This window comes from Camponotus vicinus, unplaced genomic scaffold (genome assembly GCF_025532165.1).
Source record: "Camponotus vicinus isolate PSW18456_S1 unplaced genomic scaffold, iyCamVici1.0 SCAF_7, whole genome shotgun sequence".
NCBI classification, from domain to species: domain Eukaryota; kingdom Metazoa; phylum Arthropoda; class Insecta; order Hymenoptera; family Formicidae; genus Camponotus; species Camponotus vicinus.
In genome coordinates this window covers 4,455,584-4,473,449 of record NW_028141979.1, presented here as the reverse complement: position 1 = coordinate 4,473,449, position 17,866 = coordinate 4,455,584, and the positions used below count along the sequence as shown (strand labels likewise).

The window sequence follows — 17,866 nt, the reverse complement described above, 5'->3', positions numbered from 1 at the left end:
TGCCCGGTTATTATTAATATATTATACGCAGTCATACGACGAACAATGACATTTCTCTTGTATTGTTCCATCGTTCGATTTGTAATCTCACTGTGTGGATATTTTAGAATTTAAATATTCTCCAAGGAATAGATAATAATTTTAAGTGATTCTGTGTCTTATTACAAAGAAGCGTAGTAGTTTATAATTAAATATCGCGATGTACTAAGTGATAATTCATTGGATGTGCTATACATCTTTCACTCCATTTACTAAGAATATAGATGTGATGATTAAATTCCTTATACTACTACCTTATATTGTGAAGTAGTAATTATCTTATGGCATTCTGTCGAATATTGCAGAATTGCCAGAATTCAGAGAAGTCGCAGAACAATTTGACATGTTTGACTGACGCGTGCATTATTAATTAAAAAATAATTTAATTTACAAAGATTGGGCAAAAATTTATCACGGACAAACTTTCACAAAATGTTTTGTGACAAGCTTAATTATGGAGCAATTAATGAATTCTATCTATTAAGCACTGATTAATCATCACAGTAAGTTTTTTTTCTTTGATAAAAGATCTATAAATAATAGTAAAATAGTAAATTGCGAAATTAGCAAACGCTTACTGTTTACTTTTTGAACTATAATTTTGATAAAACACTTATATTTTCTATGACACTGCTTTCGATGAATTATATTAGAATATTTTCTTTTTGAGAACCGTTCTTTTTGAGATTTGTTGGTGGAGTTACTTTCATGAAATACAGCAATTTTATCGTAACAATAGCGTGTTATTGTCAATAATGAAGTTATATATACACAGACATTCAGGATGATCTTCTTCATAAATGTGTACTCACTATCGATACATTCCATAAGCTTTTTCATTGTCAGCACAAAAATTTCTATATAGAATGATTGTTGTGAATAGACTGTGATTTTAAAACCTGCTAATTTGGATCAGCCATGTAATAATATGTACATACTATAATAATATTCTTAATGAATGATCGCTGATTATTGGATAGCATATAGATTTTTATATAAATTTCTTTACAATTACTATTATTTATATTTAATATTTTTATTATTGTTTGCATCATTTGTTTAATGCATTCCGTAAAATTCTCTATCATAATTTGAAAGTTTCATAGACAGCTATCAAATTTGAACAAATTGTTATTCTTCTTCATGGTTGATTTTAATAGAAAAATATTACCATATGTACAGAATATTATATTTTTTCATATATTTTACTCTTGATAGTATAAAAATATATTTAATTATATATACTAATACTTTTCTTATTGGAGAGAATAATAATAGTACAAATATTATGGCATAAAAACATGCTGATATAATCTTTTATTTCCAATTTATAAAATAATGAAGAAAAGATTAATAAAATACAAAGATTAAATTACTTAATATTATATTATTATATTTAAAACAATTTTACAACAATTTTAAAACATTTTTGTTATATTTATATTTCTCGAATTATCATGCAAAACATATGTATCTACTTTTACAGATTTTTTTTGAAATATTTTTGCTTAACTGTTTTTTTTGTCTTTAATTTGTTCTCTCTATTCTATTCTCTCTAATACATTTATAAGTGCACAATGTTTTTTTTTGTTTTATTTTGCTCTTAAAAACAAAAGAGCGATTGAATATGATTGATTCATAATCTAAAATATCATCATAAAAAATGTGATATAAGAAATTTCAAATTTTATATAAAGCATATTAGAATTTACCGTCATAAATGAGGGCAGAGACAGATTGAACTTATCAATTGCCGCAATTTTACATTCCAAATTATTAGCCAATATTAGTAATATAAATGTACGTTGCATCGATGATTTAAGTTGATACCAGCCTTCATCAAATGCTTTATCCGTCACTTCGGTACTCTGTTATAAATATATTTGATACAAAAAGTGATATATAAAAAAAAGAGAAAGTTATTAGTATATATTATTTTTTATTTAATTTTTTTTTCAATATTTATATTTTATAATCATTTTCATAAATAAGCAAAGTTATGCATGCGCGCTTACACACGAATATCTCTTTTTTGTTTATTGATAATTAATTATTCATATTTTCGTACTTTAACTTTTTTAATAAGCAAAAATATAACGAAAAAAAATTTGTAGCAATATAGTATAATATAGATAAAATTTAACAAATTGCTCCTTGATATTAATATTATTACTTATATGAAGGAAAAACAATTGCGATAATATAAATCTTACTGCGTCTGATAATGTCTGGACGGAAGAACATAACAGAAAGAATTGCATTATTGAACCAGCTGCGAATGAAAGAATCGAGATTCCTTCCATGAATGTTAAAGATGGTATCTAAAAATTTATAAATACATTTTGTTAAAGAATTGGAAATAAAAGGGAATTATACAATTCTCACTTTCTTAAAAAATTTCTTGAATATATAAATTTAAATAAATTGTTTATATTTTTTTATTTCAGAATTGAATTACAAATGCAAACTATTATTTTATTTATCACACTTTTATCTGAAAATAATACAAATAAGATAAAATAAGATAAAAATAAGATAAAAAATAAATTCTTTGATTTTAATTTAATTAAAAAAGAAATCACAGGAAAGAAGACTATATATATATATATATATATATATATATATATATATATATATATATATATATATATATACACACACAAAAGAACTATATATATATATATATAATTCTTTTTTTTATATGTTCGTGCAACACAAATGTTAATTTCTTAAAGGAAATTTAAAAAAACAGAAAAATACAAAACATGATTTGTTAATAGATAAAAATTATTATTAAATACAACATAATTTTTTAAATAATTAATTTCTATTTTTTATTCTCTTTTTGAATTCTATCAATGTTCGTTATTGTTACCTACTGTGGTCATTAAGATACCTAAAAAGCAGAAGCGGAAAACACTATTAAGATACAATAGACTGAAGTTCACCGACAGAAGTTTCCTTAACATAATTGATATGCTGTAACACGTAAAATATATACACAGAATGTATCAAATATTATATCACACAATAAATAAAAACAAAACATAAATTACATAAAACAATGAATTTATTGAATTTCATCAAATATTAAAATTAATAAAAAATTATAGGATTATTATAAAAATTGAAATATGTGCAATAAAATTTTGATATTATAATTTTTATAATTTTTTGTAGTATTTTATTAAAAGCATTGTCATTTAATTATAACTCTATAATTAAAGCATTCTCTTAAAATTATTTTTTTATTACTTAATAATTGTATTCTATTTTTTTAAATAATTATATTAAAAACACATACAACAAAACATTGTTTTGATGCTGACATAACGCTCTCAGTTCCTTTTTCGCCCATTGATCTGTCATAGGATGACACTTTTTTTGAGAGGTTTCATTGTCGTCTTGTAGTTTCTGAAATAATAATGTCAGTTTTATCGCGGTGTATCGATATTGTGCAGTTAACATCAACACCAGATGCATCATGTATACGTCCAAACTGTATTTCCTTAAGAACAAGTAGACAGCGCCCATTGTCATAATGACAGTCGACAAAATTAGAATGTATACTGAAAACGGTTCGGGACTGAAAAATGCTGGCAAATTGTAATCCATGAAATAAAATGTACTCTTTTCAAAAATCAATATAATCGGATGTATAGTCCATATAGTGACAGATATCACACTGGCCACCCCATAAATTATAAATGGCAAAATAATTGGTTTCAATGCTGTTTTCACGAGGTCCACCATGATCATGTCCGCATTTCGCAGGATGTCGTTCATTTTCCGGATCACTTGTATTGTTAACTTTTGCCGCATATAAATACCCGCAAGTAAGAAAGATGCTTCCATTATGACAACGATGGAGATAATACCATCTTTCAAAGCCTTTTCTTTTGAAACTACGGTCATTCCGATGATTAATGAGATCGCATGAATCACTTCTATTGACCAGACGAAGGCTCTGTATATACGGCAAAATATCGGAAACGAATTATCATCTGTCATCGGTAATAAATTTCCCGAGATGATGTTTGCTCGATTATTTAGAAAATTCACGTTTTGAAAATTTATTCCTGACATGTCTTCTGTTCGTGCTGAATCGAAACTAACTTGGCAAACATAGCATACGAGAATTACGATTTCGATTATTATCTCTGTCTCATTTTTTTGCATCTATATCTCTTCCTTAATTATTCTTTTTTTTTCTTTGTAAGTAAAAATTGATTTTTTTCCTTCTATAACATTCAGAAGTTTAAAAGAATTTGCCATTCTTCTGTTCGGTAATTATTAATATATAATGCGCTGTCATGCGTTGTCCTGCGACGAACAATGACATTTTTTTTTTTAGTCTTTAATCATTGTGTGAGATACTACGAAACTTAAATATTCTCATAAAGTAGATAAAGCAAGATATCTTCGAACAGATAATGTTTAGGATTTTATGTTTTATTATAAGGGAGCAGAGAATTTATACTGATCGATAATTCACTTACTATGGCACTTTATTTTTTATTCTGTTTATTGAGAATATAGACGAGATCATGAAATTTCTTGTGCTACTTCCCTACATTGGAGGTAGTAATTATCTTATGGCTTTCCATCGAACATTGTAAAAGCCGAAATCTAAGGCTATAGGACAAATTTGTCATTCGTGATTTGTCAAAACTGAAATATATCTACCATGAACTTAATGTGCAATGAGAAAATATTGTTATAGTTATAGCTTATTGATATAAAATTTTTTAAAATATTGTGGAGCAACGTTAATTATGAATTGATTAACAAATACATTTTGATTAATTATAGATCGATTATACACTCACGGTAAGCTTCTTTTTAATGAAAGATTTTAATAAGTGAATATTTTAATAAAAATTTTGATTTTAATAGGGTATTATTATTTAAAAATATAAAGTTATTTTCTTATAAAAAATTATTACTTTTAATTTCTTCACAATTTAATATTAGAAAGAAAAAAATTTTTGCATATCGAGTACAAAAATTTAATTTTTACATTGAATTAATTTAAAATTGCTTTGGAAGAGGATATCAAATAAAAAATTAATAATTTTTGCAATTTTGTTTTTTAATTTTCAAGAATTAATTTTTATCTTATATTAAGTAAAAAGTGTCTATGACTTTTTTAAAAAATTAATATATTAATATTGATTTTAATTATTAATATTGATATTAATATATATTATATATTAATGTATTTGATGTATGTAATGCAATTTATCTTTCTATAAATAAGAGAATGTTTTTATTATAAAAATTTTGTTTTATTTATCACTTTTGTTTTTTTGTCATCGTTTCAGTTGATTAATCAACCGAATAATTATTTATTATTATTAACATCTTAATGCTTACTTACGATTAAATACGTTACAAACATACGTATTATTCATATTAAATAGTAATATATATTATTATTACAAAATTGAATATGTTTATATAAAAACGTTTCCTTGCACGCAGATTAATACATAATTAACATGGAAATTCGAATCCATTACGTCGAAAAAGACTAAGAAATTTTATAAATTTTTTACTATTGCAAACATTTGATCAATATTATTATATTACTTCGGAAAAGAATAATTATTTTCATTATTCATAAAATTTGTATCTTTTTAAATATACATATTATAATAATAATATTTTCAGAGCTTCCAACGCATCATCTTAGAAATAATGCAGTTATACAACATTCATTATAATAAATACACATCTTTTCTTTCTTCTAAAACAATGTATATAACAAATAATATCACGCAGTTGTCATATCGCACATTACATATATTGTAACATAAAGTTCAGCTTTACTATTCCAGACTAAAAATTTTTATATAAAAGACTGACTAGAAAGACATTGACAACCGAAATTATATTCGAGGCATATAAGGACGACGCACTGTTATATCCTTCCAGACGATGATGCACCTTTCTATTGCCGAGCTCCTGTTTAGGTCTGTAATTGTACTTCAGAGTGCCATTGCTGTTCTGCACATGTCTGAACACATTCATCTGTATGTGCACACGGTTACATATTAGACATTAAAATAATTATTATTTCAATAGAAAATATTTTAAATAAAAGAAAAATAATTTCATACAAGTCCTTAAAAAATTGCATATCTATTAAATTAATTTTTGTGGACAATTTTATACTCAAATCACCTGTGCCTCCGATATCGCGAGTTTTTCGGTCATAACAAACCACATTACAGATTCCTGACATCCCGGCGTGGTCAAAGATCCTTCATAACTATAATACGTCGTATGATCTTTCGGTAGAAGCAACAAAGGTATCAATTTGTTTCTCATCGGTGCCATGTTCTTTCCCACCCAATTCGACACTATTTTCGTCGTTTCTAAAATTGGCATCAAATCCGGATTGTCGTAATTGTTGAACTATAATAGAATATAACAATTAATGTCTATAATATATTTAAAAAAATTATAAATATAAGAAATATACAAAAATGTAATCAATATTATTCCTACTTCAAATAAAACTGCGACAACGACGATCCCGTTCTCGTGTTGCGTGGCTTCGCTAAAATTTGCATACTGGTTATTGTAATGCACCAAATGCAATTCCAATGGATCACGTACACCGTCCACGGTATGTTCAGCGCTCCAATGAAAATGCATTTGCTCCAGAACGTATACCGATGGCAAACTTCCACCGCTTAGATGGATTGGTACACCGTCCAATTTAACTAGTACTATAAAAATATTTTTTTATAAATAATAATAAATTAAATTTTCTTTTTCATTTATTATAATAAGAATTCACTTAATTTGTGAAATAATGATTAAAATATTAACGCTTTTTTATTATTTTAAATCCGATTTATCTCAAGTAAAAATTATTTTATATCTGTAATATTTAATATTTTATTTATTTAAACACAATGCAAATATAAATCATAAATTATACACAACATTTCTAAAAGTAATGTTAAATATTCATAATATAGAAATAAAAATAGAACAAATACAAATGATAAAAGAAATAATAAATATACAGTGATACTGATAGCTAGAAAAAATAGCTGAAAAATACATGTTTGACAAAACAAAAAATATTGAAATGTAATATATTGTAATTTACTTACTAGTATGTCCATTATTAATCAATGAGCCAGAAAACGCAAAATCATATCGATCGAACTTGAGAGCACCGAGATCAATTCTTATGGCATCTTCCGTCACAATATCGATCGGTGACTGTCTTTTTCCTGTCGCGCACAATTCCGACCAGGTCTTTGGTCCTGCGAAATTATTTACAAAAATCGATAATAAAGTTTAGAACTATTATATAATTATTATCATAAAGATATTTAATACGGTATTGTTATTATAATCTAAAAGAGAATTATAATTTACACATATACACAGCTCTTATCATCGTCATTTTCTAAAAACAGTTTCTTAATATTTTTTGCAATCCTCGATAATATGTATATTAAAATAAATTGTACATAAATATTAAATTAAATATGAAATTAAAAGCACTTTTAATTGTAAGAAAATATAATCTATTTTTATATTAGAACCATGGATTAATTATTTGAAGAAATTAAAAAAAGTTCTTTTATTTTATTTTTAGTCATAATAAATTCTTTTTATCTCTTAAATCTGAAACGGATTTCAATCAATATTTTCCGATTATTTACAAGAGAAGATACATCATTAAATGTTTTATTTTTAAACACACTTTAACGATAGTTGACGCAGCGTTACTGTTGAACGTGTGAACGTGCTATTTTAGCCATAATACGTAATGTCATACTTTATGAAGTTTTCATTAATACTTAAATATTATGATTACATTGTATCAAATTACAGTTTGATACGAGAAGTAATAATGACTTTATGAAACACTTTTTAATAGAGAAAAGATATAAAAAAAGAATTAAAATAATAATTTGTTTTTTCATAAATAGAGCCTTATTAATATCTTAGTTGTAAAATTATAATAAAATCTAAGTAAATATAAGATAAACATATTAAACGGCAGTTAAAAGATTTTTAAGAGATTGTTTTGCAGATTATGGTAATATGTGAAATAAAAAAAAACGCTTTTACATTTGCTTCAAATATATTATCTAAATGATAACATTTGTTTAGAGTTGTCTAAACATTTACAAAGTAGATAATTAATCTGTAGTCTTACTGTAAGTCTAAAATTATTTTAGATCTTCGCATTAACTTGCGCAATAATTAGCACACACACATGAGTATTGTCAGTGTTCACTTGCAATAAATGAAATATAAGCACAATTATAGCTAAATAAGCATTCTCGATGTAATGATGAATTTATTATAGTAAATATTCATATATGTATATTGATAATTTATATTAAATATTATATATATGCTACAGAAATTTAAAATGTTATAACATTTCTAGCACAATAGAGATATATTAAACTATAAATATGTAAGATTTTTAAAAAAATTTATATAGATCTGAATTTTCTGTTTAGATCATAGATGCTTGTGTGAATTCTTTTTGTTTCATTAAAGGAAATTTAATACTGACTTTGTTCTTTAAATATCTTTAACTGACATTCAAGGTTGCCGTTATTAAATCGCTAATGGCTTGCATGTAAGTTTCGCATAAGCTAAATGAGAACAGTGTAGTTATTGTATTTATTCGTTTTTCGCAAATAAAATTTTTCGAGAATTGAAATTTAAAGTCACGATCATCAGTTTTTTTTTATACGATCGATAAAGGCTATTGAAAAATAAGCGATTGATAATAATTGACATTTATATGTGTGTATGTATTTTTACAAGATATATAGCAGTAAAAGACTAATTTATTATATATTGTTAATATTTCTGATAAAGCATTGTAACTCAAATGACTCAATATTGACAATATGGTTTATTTCAATTTAAAATTATTATTTTATTTCAATTTAAAGGTAATGCTTTCTCTTTTCGATAGGATTAACTTTTGAAAAGTATTACATTTTATTTCAATCTTATGCACTATTTATTAAAAAATTGTTTTTGATGTCGTTCATAAATTATAAATGCGTGTAAATACGCAAAGTGCAATGTAAAAGTTTTATTATAATTATTATAATTACCATATTTGCCCCAATATCCCCACTCAGATGCTGTCACTGCTTGTAAACCTGAAACAAAGTATACAATATTTATTTTTTTTCATTCAGGAATATTTCTCCCCCAGTGATTATAGTTAATCTAGGAAAAAACTTTTGTAGAATAATGCAATTACACATTCATTCTACTGTTTCATAACAAACAGTGAAATAGAGACGCCAATTAACCTTGCTCATAAATCGTCCCAACACACATATAGATAATAATTCTTACGTTAAATTGCTAATTTTAAACAATATTCCGGAAAATAACAATTTTTCACATTTTACAAGAACTCCTTTTGAGTAGTATTTTAGCTAATATTCCTTCCAATTATTTTCTAGTTGATTCTGATTTTAAAAATAAAAGCCTGTTATTATAAAAATATATAATTATATGTTTATATATATAACTTATAAATTACTTATAAATATATAATATTACTTATAAATATTATTTAATAAATAAAAAAAAATATTTTTCATAGATATTAATGACAGTCTTCGAGTATTAATATCAAAAGCAATAGTAATTATTGTTAAATCGTAATTATTGTTAAAACTAATTCTATATATGTAAAATGACATATACGTGTGATAATCTGGTGCGCAATACAGATATATGAAAGAGAGAGACCACCATGTTCGGACACGAACAAAAGGACTATAAAGAAGAAAATGACTATACGCAGCGTATATAATGAAATAATACACTTCCCCAGTTAGACAGTATATTTCGTCGAGATTATTTTGATTAACTTCAATCCGATTGCTCAATTATGGTATTAGATGCAAATGCGAATTAAATTTCTGAATGAGATTTTGTGGAGAACGTGTGTGATGTAATAATCACGAGCTAAAGCCGGCGCTGACTTCGTCCTCGTGGTATCAATTTGTCGAGTTTGCACGAACTGCCAATAAAATAATTGTTTCCATGCTACCGCCACGCGAACAGCTCGCCATATCGCGAGCATGTTCGTTCCGTTGGACTCGATAAGTAATTGAACACGCGCGACAGGAAACAGAATTGACCTCATTGACCGCTCGGGCCACGTCAAATTCGCACTTGTTCCTAATCGTATTCTATCGTCGTGGCCAACGAAAAAAAAGACGAGCAAATCCAAGCAAAAGCGATCGTTCCACGAAAGCCGTCCGCGCGGCGGTCAATTGGATCACAATCGGTGGGTAAACGCCGGCGCTTTCTAGATCAGCGCGCCGGCCGCAACAACGGCCGAATCATTCAAACGACCTGCAGATTTTAATGAGCATAATGCATACTTCCGCTGCGGGGATAGTGCGCAAGATCGACCGATCGGTATACGAGTTTCGTACATAGTTTTAGGGATGCTCGAGATAATTCAGTACCATAGACATACCTATGTCGCCCGATATGTATTTCTCCGACTCGAAATACTTCATTTGTGGGAAAATGACAGTTTTGTATGTTGTATAATTAACTACTTTCGTCAAACATATAGTAATTATAGTAAAATTCGAAAATATATATTTATTCTCGTATATCTATTATTAAATATTTATTCTGCCGATATTATCAAATCTAAAAATAAAATGTTTAACTTGTATAATTCATTTTTAATAATGATTATAATTGTTAACCTTTAGAGCTTATTTCTTTAGAGATTATATATGTTGTATTTTTCTATACATAAATTATTTAGATATTAAAATTTTTCAGAAATTAATTTAGAGAAATTTATAAATACTATCGTATTTAATATTTGGGCAATTTTAAACATTGAACACTGGATAAAAAAATAAATGTTTAGCTCATAAGTATTTTGTATAGTGTATGAACAAGTATACAAAACAGTAGCGGTGTTTGGTTTAAATAGATAAACGCTTACTTGCGACATAGTTAAGAGAAATATGAAAGATGTATATTATCTCAAATCTATTTCACTTAAAACAACATGATAATAAGAGTATGTAAGAATATTTAAGATAACTAATCGTAAGGCAGTTACATCAGTAAATTGAATGAGTTGATAAAAAAAGGAAAAAAATACAGTACTGAGATATATTATAGATGTCTGACAATGAACAGTACGTAAAATTTTGTAACAACTTATCGCAACACTAAAGATAAATTGAATGTCTTAAATGCATTAATATTTCATAGATATAATTAAACAATAATTAATAAGTTAATCGCGAAAAAAAATACTGGGAGATCTTCTATATGAATGAATTAATTTTTTCATTCATACTGATATATTTTCTGAATAAATTGGCAAGCAAAATGACAAAAGAGTAATCACAGCGGGAATTATCGAGGAAACGCAGCGATAGAGTCCTTACCTAAAAAGACGATTAGGCAAAAGAGATTCATCGCGGAGAGCCACCTAAAACGATCGCGATGAATGACACACGAGCGCGATGACGACAAGTGTACGACTGATGAACGCGACGTAAATCTAACTAGATAACCCCGAGATTACATGAGGAGCTATCGCATGAGATTTAGCATGTACAGCGGTATATGGCAGGGCATTGCTGCTATATCATATGACGCGGACCAACTGATCATCTGACCAACGTATCCCATTAGGCAAATGGCATTCTTAAATACATCAGAATTGAAATGTTTCACCTGATAATCGAATGCATTCCTTTATCTACATTGATCAATCGCGAATAGAATAAATGATAGTGAAATAATTCGTTTAATCTATATTTTGATTAATTAAATTATTTAAAAAAAAGGATTGAAACATTGAAAGAGATGAAAAAATAAAACAACAAATATTTCAATTATTCAATTATTGCACCAAGAATACAAATTTTGTTCCCTTTAGCAAAATCGTTTCTGTAATCTTTTTTATAAAAAAATTTTTCTATAAAATATAATGTTTATTTTTTTATTTTAAATACAAAAAGTATAACAAAATGCTAAAAAGGAAGATCTTAGATATTGGTTATTACTTTGCTCGCAAAGAAATAAGTAAAATATTATATTATCGTTGCATCGATACACCATCGTCATCGTGAGCAAACTGCAGCGATCATCCGAGTAAAATTAAATTCGCGAACAAAACATGGTCCAGATATTAAATTTAGACGCGCGGTTCATGCTTTCATCAGCATTCAAGCGATCAATAAGTAAGTACCAGCATAGCTATCATCAACGTTACATTTTTTCATTGAAAATCATCATAATCATAGTCACTCATATACAAGTGTTTTTATAAATCAGATTTATACAAGAGATTAAAGTTTATATGATAATAATGAAGCCAGATTGCGACATACTTTCGTTATTACGAAAATATTTTAAAAAAAAGTGTGTTTCTTCAAGTAAATAAATTTGTGTTACTATCAAAATGTGATTAAATATTTTTAAGCTTAAAATAAATTTTGTAACAGAGAGAAGAACGATATGAACAAGAAATACTCCATTGGCTGACATATATATTGCATGTAGATATTCTTGAACATATTTTTCAAAAATTTAATTCAAAGAAGCAGAATAAAAATGGATTGATATATCAAATTGAATTTTCAGTTCTCTTTATAATAGATATAAAAGAAAAAATATCAGTGAATTTTGTAAATAAATGCACAATTATTTTTAATATTAAGATGCTACTTTGCTTTCAACATTTAATTACTTTTCTTTCTTTTTTTACTTTTAATGCTTGATTATTTTTAAACACATACACACACACACAAAACACTGTTTCTTTTAAATAAATCGCTTCATATATGTATTATGTATTAATTTTTATAGATTATTAACTTCTCTCTCTTTCTCGCAGAAATAACTTAATTTTTCCATTTGTTCTTTCTTCCTCCTTTTTCTTTTAAATTCTTCAAAATCCAGTAATAAAAGAACACAAAAAAACGCGGAATACTATTGAAAAATCGCAAAATGTTTTACCTGTGCAAAGTAACGTTAATACAATCAGTAGCAAGTGATCTAAACCCATTTTTACACGTGATGTGCTCGTTATTTTACGAGAAGCAGCTTGGACGACGATCGTCATCCGACTGATCTACCTAGCAAATTCTTCGTCAAGAAGCTGACGTAGCCAACCCCCGTGCAGGCTTATATTGAACTCTCGCGAAACTGCATTCTCGATCAGTCAATATGAGAACTGCGTGTCTCGGATCGATTGATCAATTGCCCATATGCTCAAACGGGTGCCAAAATATGTAACGTATCTCCATAAAATATAACTCGTTTATCTTTAGGTCTGTATAAATGTATGGAATTTTAACAACGCGTGTTTACTACGGCGTAAACGTTAAATATAATAAAATTGCGTAACCTGATTTTGTACTTATTAAAGCTTAAGTAAACATTTCAATATGCGAAATAATTTTAAATTTATAATAATATTAAATATGCATACTTCCGTGCATAGCTTTGTAGAGAGTAAATAATTTAACAAAGGTAATCTCCTCCTCTTTCACGATGATGCGGTTTATTATATCATACGATCCTCTCTCTATCTCCCCCTCATGTTCCGATATACTTGCGATGCTATTTGGAATGCTGATGACGGTGACACATCACATTAAAGCTGCTTTCACACTTGATATTGTTTCACAAACATCCTTTTCATTGAATTTTATATGACTGAAATAATAAAAACAAATAACGATAAGGAACTTCTTTATAAATCATTTATTTCATGGTTTACAATATCACGTATCTAATAACGCATATCTGTAATAATTCTTCATGATATGTTTTCGTTTAGGGTAAAAAAATCATTTTAACTGTTTTCGTACATATTGTTGCTAAATATTATTTGGCAGCAGTCACTGTTATATGTAACTATTTCGAGTTCACTCACACGCATTTCGATAAAATTAGTAGAGATTGTTCGTGGAGGTGTCGATAAAAATAGTAAACTGTATCAGTTGGCATGTAATCGCTTAATAATGAAACAATTTTTTTCTTTAAATACATTGTCATCAAAGAAAGAAGTTACACCTTAGAAGATATTAAAATAAATTATATCATTTAAATTAATAAATTAAATGTATCAATAAACATTTATATGATTTAAAAATAATTTAATATTTTATATATGGCATTTCTTACTAAATTTTAAGAGAAAAAGAGAGAGAGAGAGAGAGAGAGAGAGAGAGAGAGAGAGAGAGAAGGAAAAGAATCCAAAATTTCTAAAAAAATAAAAATTAATAGTGTGTTTTTGTCTTTAAATTTTAAGAGAACGAACTTTCATTATCTATATATTATTTATTAAATCGTAAGAAGAGTTTAATAATTTATGAAAAAACAGTATATTATTAAATTATATGTATAGCTTGTTTAAAGTTTAGAGATAAAGTTGATTTTAAATCTAAATAATTTATTTTGTAGTAAGAAAATTTACTTACGGATTATGTTTGTGTATGCATTTTAATAAAACGCCCTCAATCTGGTGATTTTAATTTCGTAGAAGTTGTCCACAGAAGTGAAACCGCGTAGCAACGTGGATACACTACTTCAACAAAAGAAGAGAAAAAGGCAGCGAAAGCTCGAAGAAGAAACGAGAAGCGAGTGGCAAGGCGTTCCGACCAAAAATAGAAAAGCGGCACGAGGGGAGTCGTGAGTGTCAGCGCCAAAGTAGCGTTCCATGTGAGTTTCTTTGCCGATCTGGTAGTTCGTGTCCAAGTATGCCACGCGTGATGAGATCCTCTCTGAAGAGCCGAGATTCGTCCTCGACATCGACCGGGGTCGATCCTCGAGAACGCGTCAAGGATTGTTGCCGAAAGTTGGTGGCTTTCATGTGCACCCAAGTGGGTGTAGGTGGATTAGTAGTAGGCTACGCTATAGTGGGCGCATTCGGCTTTATGATGATCGAGACTACCCAGATCGATCAGCCGGAGACGGTGTGCATGCGGGAGGTTATTCGCAGGGAGTACGCCGACGAGTTGTGGTTCAGCACTGCCAGCAATCAATCAGTGAACGTGTTCAACCACACTACTTTTTATGTGGTGTCCAATAGTATTCTACGCCGTTATCAAGAGAACATCACCAACGGTGTGCGGCAGAAGCTGAACTGCAGCGGCCTCAAACCCAAAGATATCTGGTCATTTCCGGCGGCGTTGATGTTCTGCCTGTCAATATTCACTATGATCGGCTACGGCAGTCTGGTGCCCAAGACCCAGTGGGGCAAGGTTGCTACCGTAATATACGCGGTGCTTGGCATCCCGCTCTACGTGCTCTACTTCCTAAACATGGGCAGCGTGCTTGCGCAAACTTTTAAATGGCTGTACACACGATTGCATGAATGCACTGGCCAACGGAAACCTGGACAGAGAATTACTGTACCTTCGACCGCTTGTCTCTGGGTGATATTCGGCTACATTCTCGCCGGCGCAATCATGTTCGCCGAGTGGGAAGGATGGGACTATCTAGACAGTGCTTACTTCTGCGTTACGTCTCTCTGCAAAATTGGTATGGGCGATTTCGTGCCAGGCTGGAGTCAGAGCGATTCCACGCAGAGTAGCCAGACGAAGCTCATCATCAATTTTGTGTACTTACTGCTGGGTATGGGTTTGATAGCCATGTGTTACAATCTGATGAAGGAGGATGTATATGTGAAGGCTCGAGAGCTCAAGGAACAGCTTACTCAAGCGATGGACGCGACTCATTATAAGATAGTGACATGTTGCAAGTCGGAACCTATTGATTGAAAAATCAGAAAAAGATCGCGAAGTGCATTATTGCAGTTGTAAATAATGCCAAAATATATTTATGTAAGGAAACTAGCGCTAATAAATTAAGAACTATTTGTTAAAGTTTTGTTACAGAAGAAACTAAAAGCAGCGAAAAACATTATAAAAAACTATATAAACATAGAAAAAAATAATATTGTATCGGAAGTAAAAACGTGCTATATATAAACGTAACTGTTATTTCATCAACGTTAATGTTATCATAAGTGCAGACTAATCAAACAGTATTAAAATGATGCTTTCGATTTATTCACTGATGATTACACATATCTATAGCCCGATAATCCAAACTGCGTTTCTTATTCTTATATTTAATATTATCATACGTTTCTTATTCTTATATTTAATATTATCATACGTATAAAGCGATAAAAATAATCTAGTTTTTGATGTCGAAAAAGAAGATTTTTTTGATTATAAATAATTGGTAAAAATAAATAGAATTATGGAGTAAAGTACTATAAATGCTATAAAATGTGAATCATATAAAACACAAATATAAAATTTCATACAAATCATAAAATTTATAATTTTTGCTGTATTATATTGTACAATATTAATTATAATTAATTTAATTATAATTATTAGACTTAAATTGCTAAGATAAGATTGTTAATATTTTCAAATTTAATTAATATGATTAAGTTCCGTATAAACCGTATAGACGAATATTAGAAGTTTGCTTGTTAAATCCGAGTTGTAATTTATATTAATAGCTGTGTCAGTAATAGTTTTGATATCCAAAAATCTGCAGTATATTGCGTCGATTTTATTTGTAAATAATATATATATATATATATATATATATATATATTTAAAATAAAAATGTGCAATAATTTACATTTATTTACACAATGTATCATTTATCGATTAGATACTAGTCACTTCATGATTTCTTATAAAAAACTATTTACATTTTATAATATTGGAAACGTGTCGTCGAAATATAAACTTACATACATATAGTTTCAAAGAATTATCACATATACTATAAATAGAAACGCGAAGATTGCACAACATTTATGTATGTTAGTTAAGAAACCGATTACACAAAAAGACACTATAAAAAGATTTAAAAAGCGATAAAAAAGTACCACTGATCTTCAAAAATTTTATTTAACTTTTATTTAATATCTTCATCAAAATATTAATATGTTTCTAAATAATATTATTTTTCTTTATACTTAAATATCAAATAAATAGAAAATTTAAATAGATAAATCAAACTTTTTTCATTGTTTCCTACAAGTTTTATGAGAAAATTTAAGGGGCAAATTTTTATAATATTCTTGAAGAAATTAATTTTCTAATAAATATGGATAATTTATGAAGATTATATATTTTGATAATAAACGATTATTGATTAATGTGATTATTTGTTATTTATCGCAAATTTGAAGATGACACAGAAATTTATGGAGCTATTGATAAAATAACACATGACATTGAATGTAGACATGAATAAACATTGCAAATACATTAATTCATCGAGACACGTTAATTATAAAATAATCGTGCGATTATATAATTATATAATTATTCCATCGACAATATAGTTATTCTGTTAATAATGTTCAACTAAATTAATGAACTTGCAATATTTTGTTAAGAAACGATGCACTAATGTAAACAAAAATTTATTATAAGCATTGTGTTATACATTCCACAAAAGTAGTAATTGGCACAATATCTCAAAGAATAAAAGTATTATTATCTATTGAAGAACCAAAAACCAAGCCTACATTATTGAAATGCGTGTTTTGATTTTTATAACCCTATATGCATTTCAACAATAATATAATTTTATAATTTTATAATTTTAATATAATATAATTTTATTAAACACAAAAATATTGTATTTTATTAATACTGTGGCTAGTACGCTATCGAAGCAATGTGTATTCGAATGATATTCTCTATTTCTATGTATATCTATCCTTTAACAAAATTGGACGCATTTAATTTTCGACGGTTCAACGTACTAT

At 27.8% G+C, this 17,866-nt stretch overlaps 3 protein-coding genes across 5 annotated transcripts; 1 reads left to right on the top strand and 2 right to left on the bottom strand.

Moving 5' to 3' along the window:
• Positions 1-1,512: 1,512 nt before the first annotated feature.
• Positions 1,513-4,125, bottom strand: LOC145975191 (uncharacterized). Its single transcript, XM_083105506.1, has 5 exons — positions 3,344-4,125; positions 2,919-3,018; positions 2,253-2,360; positions 1,752-1,907; positions 1,513-1,682 (listed from the first exon to the last, which is right to left on the bottom strand). Exons 1-5 carry the CDS (start codon positions 4,123-4,125, stop codon positions 1,632-1,634), a joined length of 1,197 nt encoding a protein of 398 aa, XP_082961632.1. The 3' UTR covers positions 1,513-1,631.
• A 1,211-nt stretch (positions 4,126-5,336) lies between these two features.
• On the bottom strand, positions 5,337-14,656 carry LOC145975201 (carbonic anhydrase). 3 transcript variants are annotated; one of them, XM_083105518.1, is made up of 7 exons: positions 14,538-14,656; positions 13,544-13,770; positions 9,156-9,203; positions 7,170-7,325; positions 6,553-6,776; positions 6,226-6,459; positions 5,337-6,072 (listed from the first exon to the last, which is right to left on the bottom strand). In XM_083105518.1, the coding sequence occupies exons 2-7, from the start codon at positions 13,551-13,553 to the stop codon at positions 5,881-5,883; spliced, it is 864 nt and encodes a 287-aa protein (XP_082961644.1). In that variant the 5' UTR covers positions 13,554-13,770; positions 14,538-14,656; the 3' UTR covers positions 5,337-5,880. The 3 variants fall into 3 exon arrangements, with proteins under 3 accessions (XP_082961644.1, XP_082961643.1, XP_082961641.1); XM_083105517.1 differs by lacking the exons at positions 13,544-13,770; positions 14,538-14,656 and adding an exon at positions 11,490-11,632; XM_083105515.1 differs by lacking the exons at positions 13,544-13,770; positions 14,538-14,656 and adding an exon at positions 13,069-13,225 and having other exon boundaries at positions 5,338-6,072.
• On the top strand, positions 14,514-17,595 carry LOC145975200 (TWiK family of potassium channels protein 18). Its single transcript, XM_083105514.1, has one exon. It carries the CDS (start codon positions 14,817-14,819, stop codon positions 15,837-15,839), a length of 1,023 nt encoding a protein of 340 aa, XP_082961640.1. The 5' UTR covers positions 14,514-14,816; the 3' UTR covers positions 15,840-17,595.
• The last annotated feature ends 271 nt before the right edge of the window (positions 17,596-17,866 follow it).